The sequence below is a fragment of the Tarenaya hassleriana genome, unplaced genomic scaffold (assembly GCF_000463585.1).
Source record: "Tarenaya hassleriana unplaced genomic scaffold, ASM46358v1 Cleome11, whole genome shotgun sequence".
In the NCBI taxonomy this organism is placed as follows: domain Eukaryota; kingdom Viridiplantae; phylum Streptophyta; class Magnoliopsida; order Brassicales; family Cleomaceae; genus Tarenaya; species Tarenaya hassleriana.
In genome coordinates this window covers 472,044-491,150 of record NW_010961290.1, presented here as the reverse complement: position 1 = coordinate 491,150, position 19,107 = coordinate 472,044, and the positions used below count along the sequence as shown (strand labels likewise).

The 19,107-nt window shown below is 39.5% G+C and overlaps 5 protein-coding genes across 10 annotated transcripts in view; 4 read left to right on the top strand and 1 right to left on the bottom strand.

Moving 5' to 3' along the window:
* Positions 1-3,231, top strand: part of LOC104805162 (probable apyrase 6) — a 3,971-nt gene extending 740 nt beyond the window's left edge. The window contains exons 2-9 of one of the 2 annotated variants that reach the window (XM_010529606.2): positions 1-565; positions 945-1,057; positions 1,232-1,339; positions 1,545-1,599; positions 1,849-2,037; positions 2,121-2,218; positions 2,321-2,517; positions 2,640-3,231. In XM_010529606.2, coding sequence (XP_010527908.1) covers positions 1-565; positions 945-1,057; positions 1,232-1,339; positions 1,545-1,599; positions 1,849-2,037; positions 2,121-2,218; positions 2,321-2,517; positions 2,640-2,919 — 1,605 coding nt within the window. In that variant the 3' untranslated portion in view covers positions 2,920-3,231. The remainder of the gene's footprint in view (positions 566-944; positions 1,058-1,231; positions 1,340-1,544; positions 1,600-1,848; positions 2,038-2,120; positions 2,219-2,320; positions 2,518-2,639) is intronic. The other variant, XM_010529605.2, reaches the window with a different exon arrangement.
* Positions 3,232-4,880: 1,649 nt separating this feature from the next.
* Positions 4,881-7,859, top strand: LOC104805161. Of its 3 annotated transcripts, XR_002023784.1 has the most exons (9): positions 4,881-5,045; positions 5,299-5,592; positions 5,781-5,852; positions 6,329-6,396; positions 6,521-6,671; positions 6,765-6,851; positions 6,956-7,045; positions 7,297-7,529; positions 7,695-7,859. XR_002023784.1 is itself a non-coding variant. In XM_010529602.2 (8 exons), the coding sequence occupies exons 2-8, from the start codon at positions 5,329-5,331 to the stop codon at positions 7,471-7,473; spliced, it is 909 nt and encodes a 302-aa protein (XP_010527904.1). In that variant the 5' UTR covers positions 4,881-5,045; positions 5,299-5,328; the 3' UTR covers positions 7,474-7,657. The 3 variants fall into 3 exon arrangements, 2 of the variants coding, with proteins under 2 accessions (XP_010527904.1, XP_010527906.1); XM_010529602.2 differs by lacking the exon at positions 7,695-7,859 and having other exon boundaries at positions 7,297-7,657; XM_010529604.2 differs by lacking the exon at positions 7,695-7,859 and having other exon boundaries at positions 5,173-5,592; positions 7,297-7,657.
* An 802-nt stretch (positions 7,860-8,661) lies between these two features.
* On the bottom strand, positions 8,662-12,375 carry LOC104805159 (TATA box-binding protein-associated factor RNA polymerase I subunit B). Of its 3 annotated transcripts, XM_010529600.1 has the most exons (5): positions 11,773-12,375; positions 10,483-11,274; positions 10,233-10,366; positions 9,801-10,103; positions 8,662-9,727 (listed from the first exon to the last, which is right to left on the bottom strand). In XM_010529600.1, exons 1-5 carry the CDS (start codon positions 12,329-12,331, stop codon positions 9,677-9,679), a joined length of 1,839 nt encoding a protein of 612 aa, XP_010527902.1. In that variant the 5' UTR covers positions 12,332-12,375; the 3' UTR covers positions 8,662-9,676. The 3 variants fall into 3 exon arrangements, with proteins under 3 accessions (XP_010527902.1, XP_010527900.1, XP_010527901.1); XM_010529598.1 differs by having other exon boundaries at positions 8,662-10,103; XM_010529599.1 differs by having other exon boundaries at positions 8,662-10,103; positions 10,233-10,363.
* Positions 12,376-12,606: 231 nt separating this feature from the next.
* Positions 12,607-14,506, top strand: LOC104805158 (60S ribosomal protein L34-like). The gene is made up of 4 exons (XM_010529597.2): positions 12,607-12,772; positions 12,968-13,047; positions 14,050-14,159; positions 14,242-14,506. Exons 1-4 carry the CDS (start codon positions 12,694-12,696, stop codon positions 14,333-14,335), a joined length of 363 nt encoding a protein of 120 aa, XP_010527899.1. The 5' UTR covers positions 12,607-12,693; the 3' UTR covers positions 14,336-14,506.
* Positions 14,507-14,732: 226 nt separating this feature from the next.
* LOC104805157 (probable methyltransferase PMT2) lies at positions 14,733-18,129 on the top strand. Its single transcript, XM_010529596.2, has 7 exons — positions 14,733-14,963; positions 15,483-16,144; positions 16,221-16,431; positions 16,531-16,825; positions 16,932-17,321; positions 17,411-17,488; positions 17,742-18,129. The coding sequence occupies exons 2-7, from the start codon at positions 15,497-15,499 to the stop codon at positions 17,965-17,967; spliced, it is 1,848 nt and encodes a 615-aa protein (XP_010527898.1). The 5' UTR covers positions 14,733-14,963; positions 15,483-15,496; the 3' UTR covers positions 17,968-18,129.
* Positions 18,130-19,107: the final 978 nt, after the last annotated feature.

Here is a 19,107-nt window from a genome sequence, read left to right as displayed (position 1 = left end):
GCAGGAATGGATCCGATTAGACTCCAGACCCGACCCGGAAACCGATCGTCGTCGATCAACGCGTTCGCTAGAGCGAATTCCAAAAACGCGAAATCGAATCCCATGCTAACCATCGCTTCCATCGCAACTGCAGTGGGATTTCTCTTCGTCTGCTATTCGATTTTGTTCCCCGGAATGAATCGGATGAGCTCGCTCCGATACAGCGTTGTGATTGACGGGGGAAGCACAGGGACCAGAATCCACGTTTTCGGGTACCGTATCGAATCCGGGAAACCCGTTTTTGATTTCCGAGGACAAAATTATGCGAGCTTGAAGGTGAATCCGGGCCTGTCGGCTTACGCGGAGGATCCCGATGGAGCGGACGTGTCATTATCGGAGCTTGTGGAGTTCGCGAAACGGAGAATTCCGAAGGGGTTGTGGATAGAGAGTGAGATTAGGTTAATGGCAACTGCTGGGATGAGATTGCTCGAATTGCCTGTTCAGGAGCGGATTCTAGAAGTTACGAGAAGGGTTCTGAGAACTTCTGGGTTTAAGTTCCGAGACGAATGGAGCTCTGTAATCTCGGGTAAATTTTCCGATCCTATCGTTTGTCTTATGCCTTGCATGTGTTGTTTTTCTTCTTCTTACTTCGTAGTTGAAGCGAGATTCATATCGAGTGACATTGTTCAGTAACATAGTTAGAGTGATAATTAAGCTACGACTATGAAAGGATAGGAGAAGCATGATGCTTTATATTCCTATGCAGCTAAGAAGACATGAGTTGGTTTTTGACCATTGTCTTTGGTTGTTGTTCTTGCGGTCTTAGTGTCAGAGTCAGCATCATTTTGTTCTGACGAGGATTTCAAATGAAGTTTCGGTTTTTATGTTATTCTAATTGAAGGATAGTTATGTTTCCGTCCCGAAGAATTTCCTGAAATAACGTTTTGAGGGCATATATTTGCCAGGATCTGATGAAGGTATATACGCATGGGTTGTGGCAAATTATGCGCTCGGTACTCTTGGAGGTGATCCTCTTCAAACAACAGGGATTATTGAACTCGGAGGGGCTTCTGCTCAGGTTGAGTTTCTGTGTCTCTCAAACGCATTACGTGTGACAAAGAACCGAAAGATATCTGTTCGATTAAGGAAGTGTTAGAATCCATATGTTGTCATGTACCGTGAGCAAATTAGGATAACTCTCATTGTGCTAAAGCGTTGATCGCTACTGATGGCCCTTTGTGCTTATTTGCAGGTGACGTTTCTGTCAAGTGAGCCAGTGCCCCCAGAGTTCTCACGTACAGTATCATTTGGAAATTTTTCTTACAGCCTATACAGTCACAGTTTCCTTCACTTCGGGCAGGTAATTTCTACTTCTGTCAAGAAGTATTTCCTTCATTTTCTGAACATTTGGATTAAAATTTTCAAAATTTGTTATATGGAAACTTGCTGCACGCTTCTTTTCATCCATAATTCTGAATCTATCATTTTGTTCTTCCTCAAAGTTTTCAGAGCAATCACCCAATAAGTTATCCTTGTAAAAGTTATTAACTTTTCTTGCCCTGTAGAATGCTGCTCATGAAAAACTATGGGGATCGCTCGTCTCAGCTGAACAGAATTCGGGTGAGTAGTTGATAATTGATATCAATTGATTTATATTTATGTGTATTAAAACTATATAGGCTCCTCTAAGGCCGCTCCTGCCCTCTATAGTTGATTAGATTTAGACCATTGTTTGTCAGCATATAGGTGCAAGTCCACAATTACGTTAACGAAATCGCTTAACCGGGCCTTCCACAATATATGATTTCCTGGCTAGGCAGCCGGTATAACTTTTTGCTCCATGAATTCATAATGTTTAATTTCTTGCAGCTGCTGAATCTGTACAGAAAAGAATATTTATGGACCCTTGTATTCCTAAAGGCTATGATCTTGATACGAACTCGCCAAAGCTTTTATCTGGATTCTTGGCTGGTAAAAATACATTTACCGCCGTTCAAGCTGGGGGTAATTTCTCAGAGTGCCGGTCTGCCGCATTGGCAATCTTGCAGGATGGAAAAGGTAAAATCCTGGCTCTAGTATAAGTTGAATCTTATTCCCTGTCAGTGTCATTTTTAATTCAAATTTTCTCCTTTCGAGTTCAGACGCATGCCCCTATCAACATTGTTCTGTTGGATCAACATTCACACCTAAGCTCCGAGGGAAATTTTTGGCGACAGAAAATTTCTTCTATACTTCTAAGGTATTAAATCCTCGCATAGCCAGCAACAATGTTCTCCAACCATACTCATGTACTATTATGGAGAATTTTATTTGAACAAGGTCTTTTTTCTTCTTTAATCAGTTCTTTGGGTTGGGAGAAAAGGCATCGTTGTCTGATCTGATTTTTGCTGGAGAGAAATTCTGTGGAGAGGATTGGTCAAAGTTGCGGGTAAAAAACCCGTCACTAGAGGATGAGGATTTGCTCCGGTACTGCTTCTCCTCGGCGTATATTGCGGCACTACTTCACGATAGTCTCGGTATTTCTCCCGACGATGGAAGGTGCGTTTGCTTATTTCAAATAGTGATCAAAAGACTAAAACTTTCTGGTCGCATCTTACAAATCATGAAAGATATACACTTCGAGCCGTCCATATTCTTGATCAAAATTGTGTTTTCCACAGAGTCATATTCACAAATCAAGCGGGAGAGATACCGCTTGATTGGGCGTTAGGGGCATTCATCCTAAATACAGCAATGACCATCTCTCATGCATCACCCCATCATCGTCTTGCTTGGTTCGATGCCCTGATCGGTCAGGACTCAACAAAGCTGCTCTATCTCGTTGGTATACCAATCTTTCTTGCCTTTTCGGTATATTTGGTATCGAAGTGGAGAAAACCGCAGCTGAAAACAGTGTATGACCTCGAGAAAGGGCGGTATATAGTCACCCGAGTTAGATGATGATCTGTCTCTCAGACAAGACAGAAAGGGCAAAACTCTTATCAACCGTTGTCCCATTGGTTCCTCCTCCTCCATCTCCCCAAACCTAAGAGCCATCTCTCAATCGGGCACATCTGAGTTGCTGTTCTTCATGCTTTGGGGGGACTCATATGCAGGGTTTGGCTAATGCCCCTTTTGCCCTTTTGTGTTGCTTTGGTTTGCAATTTCAGTCGGGAAGATTTCACAAATTTAGATCATATTGTCATGATTTGTATTGTCACTGCCACGCTTGGTATCTTCTTTTTATATATAAATTAGTGTTTTTCTCTCTCAGCTCCCATTTTAACCATTATAAAAATAGTCGATTATTTTTGTTTCCTTTAGTTTCATGAAACAAAACAATAAATCTTAATAATAATAATAATAATAATAATAATAATAATAAAAACCAAGTACCATAAATTTCAGTATAAGTAGTTTAAGTGATTCTCGTCTATTTTTGTAATTTACCAAGAAAAAATATATAGAAATAAGGTGTTAATGCTTATTCTTTTCCCCTTTTATTGTTAAGCTTAAACTCTAAATTTTTATTTTAATTTTATTTTGAAATTATGATTTTATTTTCAACAATTATTTTATTTCTCCATTTGTTAGGAAGAGAGAGGTAAGTCATCAAATTTATATATATATATTAAATATATAATTCAGTTTCTTAAACTCTTGATTGGATAACGTGGATACAATATTTTTTCATTATTTGGTTTGTTTTGGCATATTGTTACCATGACAATGAATTATTCTGTAGTCAACTAAAGTATTGGATTAATCATGCATGAATTTAAATAAAAGAAACAAATTTTATCCTTTTAATAATAATATGTATATTTATAAACTGTTAGGTGTGCAGCGGTAGTTTAATTCGATAGCTGACATTTACCAAATCTACAGTGTATAGGTAGATGTAGAGTTTATGTTAATTTTTATTGTTTTTTTAATCACATTAAACCTGTAACCTTTGTTCATTCTAACTGGGGTTGGTTTCCTTATTTTTTAAAAATGGAATAAATCTCGATATTAGTGGCACTTACGTGGCAATTAAATAAATTACGTGGTACTTTTTTTATATAAAAAAAACCCATTAACGTCAACTGGATTTGATGGTCAACGTTGATATTATATTCCCTACTACCTCCCTCACATCGAATAGAGAGTTGGATCCCAATTCCTCGACTTATTGGCATTTACTAAGCGAGCCAACCCATATTATTGTCTCTTCTTTATCTACAGTTTTATATTTAAATTAAAAAACATACAACCGCAATGTTGATATATATATATATATATATGTGTGTATGTGTTGATGAGCTGACCATGTCATACACTAAGACACATTCGCATTATTGACCTTCCTTCGAACGCCACGGTCCAATATTTTCAATCCGTACAAGTACGAACGTGTGTATATATATATATATATATATATGTTACTATGAATACTAATGTGTAAATGTATGAAATTTGACAAAGTCCATATCTTTGATAATTCAACAAACAATCTTAAATGCCGTTAGATTCTTTTGTCTAGAAGTTGCCTACCACAAAAGAATTTATTTATTTATTTTCCAATAAATGATATTAAACTATCCCCCATAGTTAAATATAAGGTCCAATATGTTGAATTATTATAATATATATTTACGTGAACAACTAGTACTTTTTTTTGTACTTCTCATTGGGAACATTATAATCATTCAAATACAAACATGTTAGGCATTGGCATGTCCCTTAGTAAAATGTTCGTTAACGTTCCAGCGCGGCAAAGTGCTGGGTATTATAGACAATACATGGGAAATGGCGTATAATTACGGTAGTGCCACGGAGAGCCGTTGCATGTTAGTCAACGGCTATAGTTAACGGAGCCGTTAAATCCCTCCACACGTCGGCATCTTCTTTCGCTATATAAGGCGAGTTCCCTAAATTGCTTGATTTCCGGGAAAATCTCGATAAAAAGTTTTAATCTTTCCGAGAAAATTTTTGGGAGCACAAGTTCCTTGCGTCTCTGCTAATTTTCCTCCCGAAATTTTGCTCCAAAACAAGGAGCAGAAGCATTCTGTTCACGCTACAAACATATCTTCCCATCTTTTCAGGTAATCTTTTTGGATTAGTATCTAAATAAAGTTAAAAGGTTTCTATCGTTTTATCGAGTTTTTTTTTTTTTTGTCGATTTCTGTTTTCTCGCTTTCCGGAAACCTTGATCGCTGCTACTTTTACCAGCGCGATTCTGGTTTCTGGGGTTCCGCAAATCCTCCGCTCTGTCCGATCAGAGTTGGTTTGGTTTGTGATTTTGTTAGTTCGTATTTAGGGTTTCACTCTGGATTTATCTTCGATTTCGTGGAATAGCTGGAGGTTGAATTAGGCGTGTAAGCGGGGATGAGTGGTCACATGGTGGTATACGTCGACGGACTGGTTCGTCCGGTGCCGTTGCCCCCGGTTCATGCGGAGGTTGAAAATGAGGGATCCGTTGCGACGGAGCCGTCGGGTTCGGCGTCGGTGGCGGAGGATAAGGGGATTGATATTTCCGATGGAGATTCGGAGGAGGAGCCGCTCATTGGGTCGGCGGAGTGCCGTATTTGCCAGGAAGAGTGCCCCATTAAGAATCTCGAGAGCCCCTGTGCTTGCAGTGGCAGCCTAAAGGTATTATCTTTGTTCATTGAAGAAGCATAAAATTTGAGGGAAATTCCATTGCTTCTGAAGTTTTGTGGCTTTGGTTCATGTATACGTTCTTGTATCATAGATTTTGGCTGATTGAAAGGCGCAACTTTATGATTCTCTTGGGTACATTTCGGGGTACTGAAACTGACAGAAGTTTGGGTTTTGGACAGTATGCTCACAGAAATTGTGTTCAGCATTGGTGCAATGAGAAGGGCAACACTATATGCGAGATCTGTCATCAGGTATGTTGTATCGGCACATATTCTTCTGTGTCCAAGTGTTGAAACCAGAAGCTTTGTAGAAGGGGAAGAGGATCACGTTTACTTTTCCTAAGATAGTTGAGTGTGCAGAGATGTGGTAGTTTAAGGTCATGACAGTGTCAGGTCTGCACATAATATGTCGAATCCTTCACTTTTATGGCGTTGGTAAATTTGAAATCTAGGTTAAGGAAATGCTGAGATAAAGTATGACTTGCAGATATTTGCAACGCTGCCAGCTGTTGATTGAATTCGGACAGTGTCCTCTTTCAATTTTTGAAATTTGAATCTATCACCTCAACATTTTTTTGTGGTGTTTTTAATCAGAGGTTGCATCATTGCATTAGTACATCTCAACATAATAAAAGCTCATGCATGTTGATCACCACCTATGCTAGAATTCTCTGTGTACTGCTCTGATATGGTAATTTCATCTGATAGCTTTTATCTTGTCTTACTAGCCTTACCAACCTGGGTACACCGCTCCACCTCCTCCACCCCTTCCTGAGGAAACTACCATCGACATTGGGTATAAGTCATTTTTATGGTTTCACCAGACACATAGAGGCTCGGCCATGTTTCTACCTTAGGAGTTTTGTGTTTTTTGGGGTTTCTTATATTTTTTTTTCTATTGTTTTGTGCATGTGATTCAGTGGAGGATGGACAATCTCAGGTTTGGATTTGCACGATCCTCGTCTCTTAGCCATCGCAGAAGCCGAGCGTCAGTTTTTGGAATCCGAGTACGATGATTATACGGCTTCAAGTGCCAGCGGTGCTGCATTCTGCCGTTCAGCAGCTCTAATAGTAAGTCTTTTACTCTTGAAGCTTCCACTAAACAGTTAACCAAACTCCATTTCTAAAGGGTCGTTTAAAAACCAAACAATGTTTCTTTCGCAGTTGATGGCCCTTCTTCTCTTGCGACATGCCCTGAGCATAACAGATGACGCAGATGGAGATGATGATGATCCATCGTCAATACTCTCTGTGAGTTTAAATCAAGTTCCTGTTCGCTGATTCCTTCACATTCAGTGTACAGAGTTCCATATAGATTCTAATGCCAACCACAAACGGGTGAAATATTTTTGCAGCTTTTCTTGCTCCGAGCAGCTGGATTCCTTCTTCCCTGCTATATCATGGCTTGGGCCATCAGTATTCTCCAGCGTCGAAGACAAAGACAGGTAAGCTTTGTAATATTTTTTTTTCCGTCCCGGGGAAACCTTTAGGAAAGTATCCTGCGGGAGCTCAATGGAAACCTCGATAACGGGCTTAACTTTTCATTGAGACCTTAGTAACTGAGATAAAAGGAAGGAATCTATTCCAAACAGCAGATACGAATACTTTTCAAGTGTTTTCTCGAACAATAATTGTCGTGTTTTTAGGTTCATCAAACTGAAAACTTTTGCATTGTAATGTAACGTGATGAACTCAGGAAGCAGCGGCCTTGGCTACACAGATTGCATTGGTGATGCAGTCGGGGGGGCAACCAAGAGCCATGCATTTCACAATAGCGACTGGACCACCACCTCCTCCTTCAATGGCTGCTACTGCCAACACCACTTCACACCACCACCACCACCACCACCACCATGAAGAGTCGCTCGTTTGACTCCATAATATTAGCACACGGCCCCCTTCTGAAATCCCCTGCCTTTACTTGGCAAGGTACGATCTGAATTTACTCTGTAAAGAAGAGCGCTTCTCCCATGTTTGTAGATCCCAGAGCTCAGCTCATGTATTTGATAATCTGAAAGAAATTGAGACAGCTGAGATCTTGGAATCTCATTCGTTCATTTGTTGTTAATTGGATTTCCACTTTCCACGTTATAGGAAGAATACAAAAAGAAAAGATAGTGAATTCCTCATGCTAAGAGGGGAGGGAATCAGTTCAAAGCATGTTTGTGTGTCTGTATTTTGACCAGACAGAGAAAGCTTCGGCATTTTAAGACAAGACCACCACATGAAAGTAGTTGCAGCGTGTGGCTTTGGAATGTTCCAACTTGAGATTATGCAATTTTGTAATTAATTGTTTTAATCTGTTGCATGTCTCAAGCCCATGACATTTGAAGAGTCTTACTATATATATAGATATAATTTATTAGATGGAAAATGAAAGATTTTATTTATTTATTTATCGTAGAACAGAAGCTTAGGAGAATCATATCAAATTTAGAATATTGAGTTATTTGAAGCTATCAAAGTGCGCTTCTTTTAAAAGAGGTGTAGTTTGTGGTGATGCGAACAAACAGAGGAAGTGAAAAAAGGACGGCACCACATTATCCCTTTTCTTAATTGCAAAGGAAAGGAATGGCGGCGGCTCTCTTATCATATTCACTATTCTCAAACTCTACACTATATATAATAATGGATATCACATGTGTGAAGCAACATAGAAATACATATATACATGCATGTTCATGTATATATACGTGAAAAGTACAAAATTGATTCAAGAATCTATAATTTGAAAATTTAAAAAACACCCCATTGGTGGTCTGAAAAACAGTGATATATGAAACCAAGAAAACATGCAACCTTCTTCCTTCCAAAATCAGAGAGCGAGAGACTTGACATTTCATACAAAAAGTTCCCTTTCTCTTGGATTGGATAAGTGACCACTGGCATCAGATTCAGTTTCTGCATTTTGTCTGTATAAAGATATGTTTGGTTACCTCAAAAATTACCATGAAACAGGATAAAAAAAAAGCTGGATTCTTCTCCCAATGATCTGAAGATATCTAATTGATGATATTCGATTTGAATATATTCTCAAGACATGAATGAATGACAGGGGAAGTGGATGGTACCCTTTTCCTCTGCATCGATTCTTTTTAAAACTCCCTCCCAAATCTCAAAGCAGATAATTTTACAGAACACAAAATCTACAGAAACTGAGAGCTTAAGAGTTATAAACATCATACTTTCGCTTCTCTCTCTTCCTCTTGCCTTTAAGCAGAGCAAGCAAACAAAGAAAAAAAATCTCTTTTTTTTGTTCTCTCTGGTTGAACTATGTCTTGTAGCTGTAAATGTGTTCTCATGCTTCTTTGCGTTGGGCTGCTTGCTCTTAGACCATGTAGAGTTTATTGTTTGATAAGTAAGCGTTTCTTGTTGAAGCAAAGCCGAGAAGAAGTTCGACCGCTGAAAGCGGCAGCTTCTTCCTTGAGAACCACATGGTTTGAAGCTGGAGAAGAAGAGATCACATGGCAGAAACGTCGCGTTCTTGGGCAGGTTGCAGAGGAGAGCTCGAAATGGGAAGGGAATCCCCAAAGTGGAACCGAGAAATTCGATCCAAATCAGTCGAGCAAAAGAAGGGTAGGCCGTGGATCGAACCCTATCCACAATAGGTCTTAGATTCAAGTGAGTTCTCTCTTGTGGATCATAAGAACAGAGTTTCAGACAGAAGGCAGCAACCCAGTTGCCAGAATAACAGAGCAGTGGGAATTGTAGTATGTCTCCTTGTAAAAAGATCCATGCTTTGTCTCTTTAGACATGCCTCATAGAAGGATGTTCTTTCGCAGCCATGTAAAGGTCGTGTTTTCAATGAACAAAATTCCTTTCCCAATCACTCCGTGTGAATCTTAATAGTGAAAGATCTAGCAACAAAGAAGGGAGATAAAGAACCAAACTTTTTCATATAGTTGCACTTCAAATTGAGAATGTATCATCCTCATCTAGTTCATCTGTATCTTTCCCGACATGGCTGCAGTTCTTACAGGTCATGGAAGGTGGAGTGATATCCAAACAGTATTCAATCCTTTTCTCTAACCAAGCCAATCTCCTCTCTAGGCTTAAAACACCTAAATGCATAATCCTCACGTCAACCTCTGCAACCTTCGCACAGACCCGTAACAGAATGTAATAATCTGCATGGGCGACATAATTCAATGCTCCTTTTTCCTTTTTCCTAACATAATGAAGGTAGTCTAGCCTCTTTACCTTCACACGAGGTGATATGTAACAGAACACGTTCTCTTCCATGTCCCGTTTCAGTCTTCTTACAGCGCTCTCCTTGACTTTCTCAGGAGAAGTATGGTTTTCTGGTTCTGGATCTTGTTCTTGATCGGAGTCAATCCTTAAGATACTTTCTCCAGAATTGGATGGATTATGGTGATGCCTTTCATCACTAAACGTGTTCTCTTCTAAGGATAGTAGGTCAAGAGATATGTTATCATCCTGGGATCTCTTCCTCTTGGCTGGAGTCTCCAATTGAATATCAATTCTCCCAGATCCTTTTAAATCCTACGAAAGAATGTAAACCATATGGTTTTAGTTAAATGTATGAATGGTCATCAGACTAGAAAGTTGAAAAGAGCAATTTCACACGAATCTATTGAAGAATTGAAGCAAAAATATATGACAACGTTTTACCTTGCCAATCAGATACTGATTCCAGAGCTCTTGTATGATCTTATACATGTTATCCGGCGATGACTCTTCTGACCCAGCAAAGACAACATCTTTACCATGTTGTATATATTGCAGGAGACCCTTTTCATGTTCTGCTGAAGAAAATAATTCAGCAAGTTTGAAGCGAATCAGCAAAGCAACTAATCTGTAATGCTGATGTGATTCATTACGAAGATAGATACAATGGAAATAATGGATAGAAAAGGATTACCAGAGCTTTGAGCAACTTCATGATATTTTGCTTCAAGGTTCTTCAGAAGCTCCTCGGTGTTAAACTCGGTTTCCACAAAACCCGAAGATTTTGTAGCCGATTTTTTCTCGGAACCATTCTTATCATCATCTGAAGAACCAGACGCCTCAGAAACATCTTCCTCCATCTTACTACTGGAATCTTTGCACAAACTTTGTTCCCATACCCCGAAACCGTTTATGTTATAAAGAATCCGTATAGTCACAATCAGAATAGACATGACACACACACGAGTGGGAAGCCTGCACTCATTCTTGGATAAATACAAATCCGGAGGCATCGACCAGTTTTCTATACGACAGGCCTGAGGAAGAATCTTGTCAGAAGGGAGAGACAGCTCTTTGAGATAGTGGGCAGCTATTGCATAGAAATTCACTGGAGGCAAATTCAAACCAATTTCCTCAGCAATGTAAGCAGCACGTGTTTCCAATCTCTGTGGAGAAATAACTTGAGAAGGCTTAAACATTATGCTTGCACTGACGGGACAAGCAGGTGATCGCTCCCCCATTTGCTTTCTTATTCTAACAAAACAGGATAGGTAGGGGATCTTGCCTTGGCGAGCCCATCTCACTAAGTCTGTGGGTAGAATAGATGCTCTTGCCACATGACAAGCGAGGAAACATATAGCCAGAGAGCTTGACAGAGGCAAAGATGCTCTCAGCGACTTAACCCATATCAATACTGCTCGTTTACCATATAAGTTATGAGGTTCCGACTTGTTTCTGATATACAGTTTATCTTCCCTTGCTTCTCCTGACAGAAAGAGAGATACAAGATGAGCAACAGGAAGACAACCTGAAATCACTGCTATAAAGGTTTTTACGTCAAAACCGGCTAACACTACCGTTTTTGGACTTTTTTGCTTGAGGAAAGCTTATTAAGCTCTAATTTCTACATAGACCAACACAATTTTTACAGGTCCTGGAATGTCAATTAAAAACTGGATGTACATGCTTTACTCTCAGGCTACAATTGTTCAATATTATGAAAGGTTTTGCATTTTCAACGAGACTAAACAAAAGGTCCCAGCTTTCTCAAATCCAAGAGCTATCCTGCTTATAGAAACAGTGGCTGTCACATCATTAAGCTAATAAACATCATAAACTCCGTTCCCGATTCTAACAAACACGTTCGTAGAACTATTCCATCAATAAATTTCAATACTGCATAGCAACATACGCAGAGAAAACACTCCGTTAATGTATAACTATAAACCCAGAAAAACATGTAAATATCCATTCATATATTCACCTTCTGATTGAACTTCAGAATCTTTAATCGCCTCATCTCCCCAAGATTCATTGAAAACGCCGGAAAGAGCAACGAACCGGAGCCAGATGGGTCCGACCAATCCGCAAATCAAAGGCGTCACATTGAACTCCTTAACCAACGTTTCGCATTGATATTGTATCATCATCTGCAAACCCATCACGTATCTCTTCCTCACTTCCCTGTAATAATCCTCCGACGTAATCGTTACCGTCTCCGTACCCGACCCGAAATCCGCCGGCTCAGTCGGCTCGAACTGCGACCAGAACTGCGAGTGCTGCTGCGTCTCCTCTGTCGCCAACGTCGGCTGCGTCGGCTGCGTCATAGGCTGCGACGGGCGCTGGCGCGTGTTGGTCGCCTGGTAGATTGCGCCGCGCGTGTCTCCATTATTTCCGACGAAGTCTTCGTCGCCGACTCCGGTGTCCATGACGTCGTCTGCTCTAGTGCCGCACTGAATGCAGTGGTAAAATCCCTCGGATTCTTCGAATCCTGCGTAGCCGCAATTGTTGCAAATCATCTTCGACAAGTCGTCCTCCGCCATTGTTGTTCGATCTTCAGTTTCCCGCGGCGACGACTCAAGCAATCAGAAATCTTCCCGGAGATTATATATGTATATAGAAGGGAGACCTACAAAGATCTAAACCGTGTTTTACCCGACCCGGCTCGACTTGACCCTAAGTGAACCGGTTTTGGGCTTTGAAGCCCACGGTAGATTGGAGAAATCTCAGCCGTTGATTTATCTTGATGATTGGTATTGTATCACAGCCGTAGGATCTAGGGATCTGAAGAGCCACTTATCATCTTACATCTCAGTCATCTAGATAAAACCCTTTGTTTCTCTCTCTGCTTCGCCGCCGGTGCCAGTAAGAACCCTAAAAGAGGAAATTCAGGAATTCGGAGGAAATGGTGCAGAGACTTACGTATCGTGGAAGGCATAGCTATGCCACAAAGTCGAACCAGCACCGTGTTGTCAAAACTCCTGGTTCGAGACTTCCTCCTCCTCCTACTGTTGCTCACAATGTGGTTCTCTTTGATTTTTTCGTATGAAATCTCTCCGATTCGCGCTATAATCGTTGCATTTCCTTGACAGATCTCGATGCTTCGTGGTTTTCCATTTTTTTTTCCGATTTACGGTTATTTTGTGTGTGATTATGGTGATGTTGATGCGTGGATGCAGGAGGAAAGCTGGTTTACCAGACTACGAAGAAGAGAGCAAGTGGACCCAAGTGCCCTGTCACCGGCAAGAGGATTCAAGGGGTAACTATTGAATATTGGTTTACTTCCGTGTTTTTTTGTATCTAGTTAGCTGTTCGGATTGTTCTTGATCAGAGAAATGACTGCACTTTTGATCGAATCATAGATCTGCGGGTAGAAAATTTGGGACTTTGAATCGAATAATGGAATAAAGATCCTTTTATGCCTTTGTTTTTTACTATTCGCTGAGGACTTGGTGGTTTGTTGTCTTTGTAGTACTTATAGACGGTCTTCTGCTGATTAGATGTTATTCCGTCAGCACATTACGTTACATGATATTAAGCCATTAGATGTTCTTCCATCTGCACATTACATTACACTATCTTAAGCCAGATTAAAGTATTTACTTTGTCTTTCGCGTTGTTCCTTGGTTTCTATGAGGAATAACTATCCATCCGTGGTTGAAACTTTAAGCAACTTTTTCCATTTCTTTAGCAAATGCTGCATTGTGCTGAATTTTGTATTTTGTGATCACTAAATGGGCACGTGAAACCTTTGGATTTTCATCGGTTTAGTTTTCTTTTAATTATTGAAATGAGGGCACTTTTGATTGATTCATGTATCTGTGAGGAGAAAACTTAATAACTTCTTATCAGATAATTATCTTCAAGGTCTCTACATTTAATATGCTTTCTTGTGTAGAACTTGTAAAATCATGTCTAGGCTGTGCTTATTGACGGTCTTGTGCTGATCAGATGTTCTTCCATAAGCACATAACATGATCATAAGCTAGATTAAGGATGCTACTTTGTCTTTCTAGTTGTTCATTGGATTGTACGAGGAATGGCTATCCATCAGTGGCCGAAACTTTAAGTAACCTTGTTCATGTCTTAAGCAAGTGTCACATTGTGCTGAATTTTGTATTTTCTGATCACTAGATACCCAATAGATTGGTCTTTCTTGTTTACTTCATAAGCTCTACACGTGATTTCTAGATCATCACAATGTCTTTATATCGAAAATTTTAAAACCAAGTTTCTCATGATACATTGTGGTGGCATGCAGATTCCGCATATGAGACCTGCTGAATACAAGAGGTCTAGATTGTCAAGAAACCGGAGAACAGTGAACCGTCCTTACGGTGGAGTATTATCTGGTTCTGCTGTCAGGGAAAGGTTTGTTCATGTATCTGATGAAACGCCATTAATATCTGCATTGATTATGCAATTAGATTTCATTACTCCTGCTTTCTTATAGGATCATCCGAGCCTTCCTGGTGGAGGAGCAGAAGATTGTGAAGAAGGTTTTGAAACTTCAAAAAGCCAAGGAGAAGCTTTCAGCAAAGAGCTGAATAATCATACACTGAATGTTGTTTAGTCTATTAAGGGTTTCAGGATTTGCAGTCCATGTTTGGTTTTCTGCTTTAGTGTGTAATCTTCTGTGGCTAGTCTGAATTTTGTTCTTTCTTACCCACCTTTGGAGACATATTGCATATAAAATTTTAGGATATTTATTATTTGAATTTTGGATTTCAACTTCAAGTATTCTTTTCATTTGGTAAAAAATCTATTTATATTTGGATTTAAATGGATTTTTAACGAATATTGCACGCTGACCGGATCCAGATATCAGGAAATTTTATCGAAATAAAATGTTAGAAAAGTTTTGGATATTGGGTCGTATGATTGATTAATAATATACCTAAACATGTCTAACAAAACACCTTCATATAGAAGTTTACTCTCTTGTTCGTTGGGGGCTGTCAAATAGTAATTTAGTAGTCGGGTCATTTTTTTTTCTTCGTAATGATTTCTCTGGTCGTGATGTCCAATAATTTAGGGTTTTGAGAGATTCATCATCAAGTACGCCTCAGTTTCTTCTGCCACTTCCACTGTTTTCGCATCAGCTGCTTCGCCATTTCTCATCAAAGTCTTCAACTTTACGGAAAAAGTATTCAACTTTCGCCGTTTTCCTGATCGGTATGTATTCTGTCTTTCGCCCTTTTCTCCCGTTTGGATTTTTTTTTCTTTTCTGCGAGTTCCATGATTCCGTCTTTTCTGGTGCTGTTTCGGGAATGTTATGCCCGAGATCCTCGCTTTGATGTCTGATCGAAGCTGATAATGTGTTCCTCGAATTGATTTGTGATTTCCTGTTAAAGAGATTTGTGAATTTTCTGGGGGGGGGAATAATATGTTATGAAGCCGAATACCATTATGATTCTTTTGCTCTCTTGATTTTTCAAGTACCCAGAATTGTTGGGTTTGAGGCAGTGAGTTTGAACATTGAATTTGCTTGATCTTGAAGAGATCAGAAGAACGAACAACGAAGTGTAAAAGAAGTTACTGATATATCTCTTGGACATCTAAAGTTAATATTTGCTATGTGATCTTCATGTTGATGTTGATGTTGTCGTTATCTTCTTATTGAAGTCTATCTCACATGTCTCATCTCATGTATTGATGCTGGTCTTGTTCTGTTTTGGGCTTTAATGGTTTCAGGTATTCAAAGAAAAATGGCTTTGAAATCGGCTTCTGCGGATAACAGAACCCGTAGCTCGATGCAAATCTTCATTGTTTTTGGTTTGTGTTGTTTCTTCTATATATTGGGTGCTTGGCAAAGAAGTGGTTTTGGTAAGGGAGATAGTATTGCTTTAGAGATCACTAAAAATAGTGCTGACTGTAACATTATCCCGAGCCTAAACTTTGAGACTCACCATGGAGGTGAAGTTTCCTCCACCGATGAATCTAAGTTGGAAGAAAAGGCATTTGAACCATGCCGTTCTCGTTATACTGATTACACACCTTGTCAAGATCCAAGGCGAGCAATGACTTTCACAAGAGAAAACATGTTTTATAGAGAGAGGCATTGTCCACCTGAGAATAAAAAGCTGCACTGTCTTATACCAGCTCCAAATGGGTATGTGACACCATTTACGTGGCCGAAAAGTAGAGACTATGTGCCATATGCCAATGCACCTTATAAGGCCTTGACCGTTGAAAAGGCTGTTCAGAATTGGATTCAATACGAAGGAAGCGTGTTCAGGTTTCCCGGTGGAGGAACTCAGTTTCCTCAAGGAGCAGATAAGTACATTGATCAGATTGCATCGGTTATACCGATAAGGAACGGGACTATCAGGACAGCTCTCGACACTGGTTGTGGGGTATGTTCCAAACTGTAAAACCAATCTTATCACATACCTCTCTTTCTCTTGGGTCAGCTATTTTGATTTGATATAGGTTGCTAGTTGGGGTGCTTACCTTTGGAGCAGAAATGTGATTACTATGTCATTTGCACCAAGAGATTCACATGAAGCACAAGTTCAGTTTGCTTTGGAGAGAGGTGTTCCTGCTGTCATTGGTGTGCTTGGAACGATAAAGTTGCCATACCCATCTAGAGCTTTTGACATGGCTCACTGTTCCAGATGCTTGATTCCTTGGGGAGCAAATGGTACAAATCATATATGATATCATTTTGCAATATACTTGATTTCGACTGTTTCTTTTCATGTTAATGATGGATTATTCATTTTGGTAATCTCATGTGCAGATGGGATGTATCTTATAGAAGTGGATCGTGTACTTAGACCTGGAGGCTACTGGGTGCTTTCAGGTCCTCCAATCAATTGGAAAAATAACTACAAAGCATGGCAACGTCCCAAGGAGGAGCTTCAGGAGGAACAGAGAAAGATTGAGGACATTGCAAAAATTCTTTGTTGGGAGAAGAAGTACGAGAAAGGCGAAATTGCAGTTTGGCAAAAGAGGGTGAATGACAAATCATGTCGTCAGAGAAAGGAGAACCCTAAAACCAAATTCTGCAAACCTGAAGAAGCCGATGATGTCTGGTGAGAAACATTGCTCTTCATGTTTGCAGATGTTGATTCATTTATGCAGCTACTCGAGCAATGTCTCAATATTTTCTCGATACATATTTTGACCTGTGTTTGCCAGGTACAAGAGAATGGAAAAGTGCATAACTCCTTACCCTGAAGGAGATAGCAAAGATGAGGTAGCGGGTGGAAAATTGCCGGTGTTTCCAGAGAGACTATACACCGTTCCTCCAAGAATCGGTAGTGGATCCATCCCCGGTGTTTCTGTAGCTGCTTATGAAGAGGACAATAGAGTTTGGAGGAAACATGTGAACGCTTACAAGAAAATCAATAGACTAATTGATACAGGAAGGTACCGCAATATCATGGATATGAATGCAGGGCTCGGAGGATTTGCAGCAGCTCTAGAATCAGCAAAGCTGTGGGTAATGAACGTCATGCCAACTATAGCCCCGAAAAACACACTGGGTGTTATATATGAGAGAGGTCTTATCGGAGTTTATCATGATTGGTATGAATGCATGACCTTTCCTTTTTCTCTTGACTGATACCTCTCTCTAAAACACCATTCACTGTTTACTGATACAGAAATTGTTTCAGGTGCGAAGCATTCTCCACATACCCGAGGACCTATGATCTGATTCATGCAAACAGGGTTTTCAGCTTGTACAAAAACAAGTAAGTTACCAATAAATGCTCTGCTTCTCTTCTATTTGTGATCTCTGATGGAATCGAAAACGAGAAAGATGGAACCAGAACCTTAAAACCAAGTGATGTAGCGTATCAAATCGATAACTTTTAGCGACCCATTAAGTAAAGCTATCTCCTTGATGTGCTTGGCGATTTCACGAGACATTTCTTGACGGAACACTGTCAAAGCTGTGATCTTTTCACATGGGTTATCATCCTTTTTTTTGTTGTCGAAACACAGATGCAACCCAGAGGACATTCTGCTAGAGATGGATCGGATTTTGAGACCAGAAGGAGCAGTGATCTTCAGGGACCAGGTCGAGGTGCTTATAAAAGTGAAGAAGATCGTCAGAAGGATGAGATGGGACAGCAAATTGGTTGATCACGAAGACGGCCCATTGGTTTCTGAGAAGATCCTCGTCGCTGTTAAGCAATACTGGGTCGTGAACTCAACTTCCTCAAGGTAAAAACGGTTATCAATTTGGTTTAGTTGTACCAGTTTTGGGACTATGAATCTCGGTGTGTCTATTGGTTAACCTGTACCGGTTTCCGGTTTGCCAGTTTCAGTAGGCAATCTGTAAAGTATGTGTACTGTAATATCAAATCCAAACATATACTTTATTATATGAGGTTTTTCTTAATAAGAATCTCATTTATCAAATAAAAAAAAATGAAATAGCCATGCATCACAGTTCAGTATTGTAATATACTTATTCAGAAAAATATAAAATGAAAAAACATGAAATATAAAATGTTAAACGGTTACAAGTTATGAATTAACTTAATTGTAATTCTGAACACGTTCAAATGTCCCATGCACTGAATTCTATATTTTAAAAAGGTCAGGGGCCACGAAACACGATCTCCACGCGCCTGAATATCCGATTTGGGTTAAAATAGCCAAAACCGATGGACTATATAGCCCGCCGATTTAGGGAGGTGGCTCTCACGCGCGAAGACTGCGCGTATAACTTTGAATGTGCTGGTTTGAAGGCCTTTGTGTTATAAAGCCCGAATTTAAGGCCCATCGTATTTACTGAATTCACGATGAGCCCATTAAGCACATATTTACCGTGGGCTTTTTTGGCCTCTTTCATTATCAAATTTAGGATATATATATGAAGATTTTTTTATTTTTGTTAATAGAACTTTATTTTTCCAATTATTATGTTGTTTTTCTAGTGAGCCCTCGTTTATTTCATATAGTTTTTTAGTTTTATTTTGTGTTTTTCATATTTTTACAAGGGGGAAAAAAACCCGAGTAAATCTAGAAACACCGTCAGCCATATCATTATCCTCACTGAGATCGATGATGTTATATATTAGAGATATACACTAGTTTTGTATATATATATCTATAATATAATACAGCGGAGAGCGTGTTCGAACTCGTCGGTCCAGAATTGATTTCATCCAATAGTATATAATATATAATCGATTTATCAGATTATACAAAGTTGAAAACCGTGGATTTACCAATCCAAACAGGATAAGATATGTCGTGGTTGTGTGTGTGTGTGTATGTATATATATATGTTTTATTTGTGACAAACGGTTCGTATTTATATAAATACGACATAGTGAGCATAATGTTTTCCATTATTCTC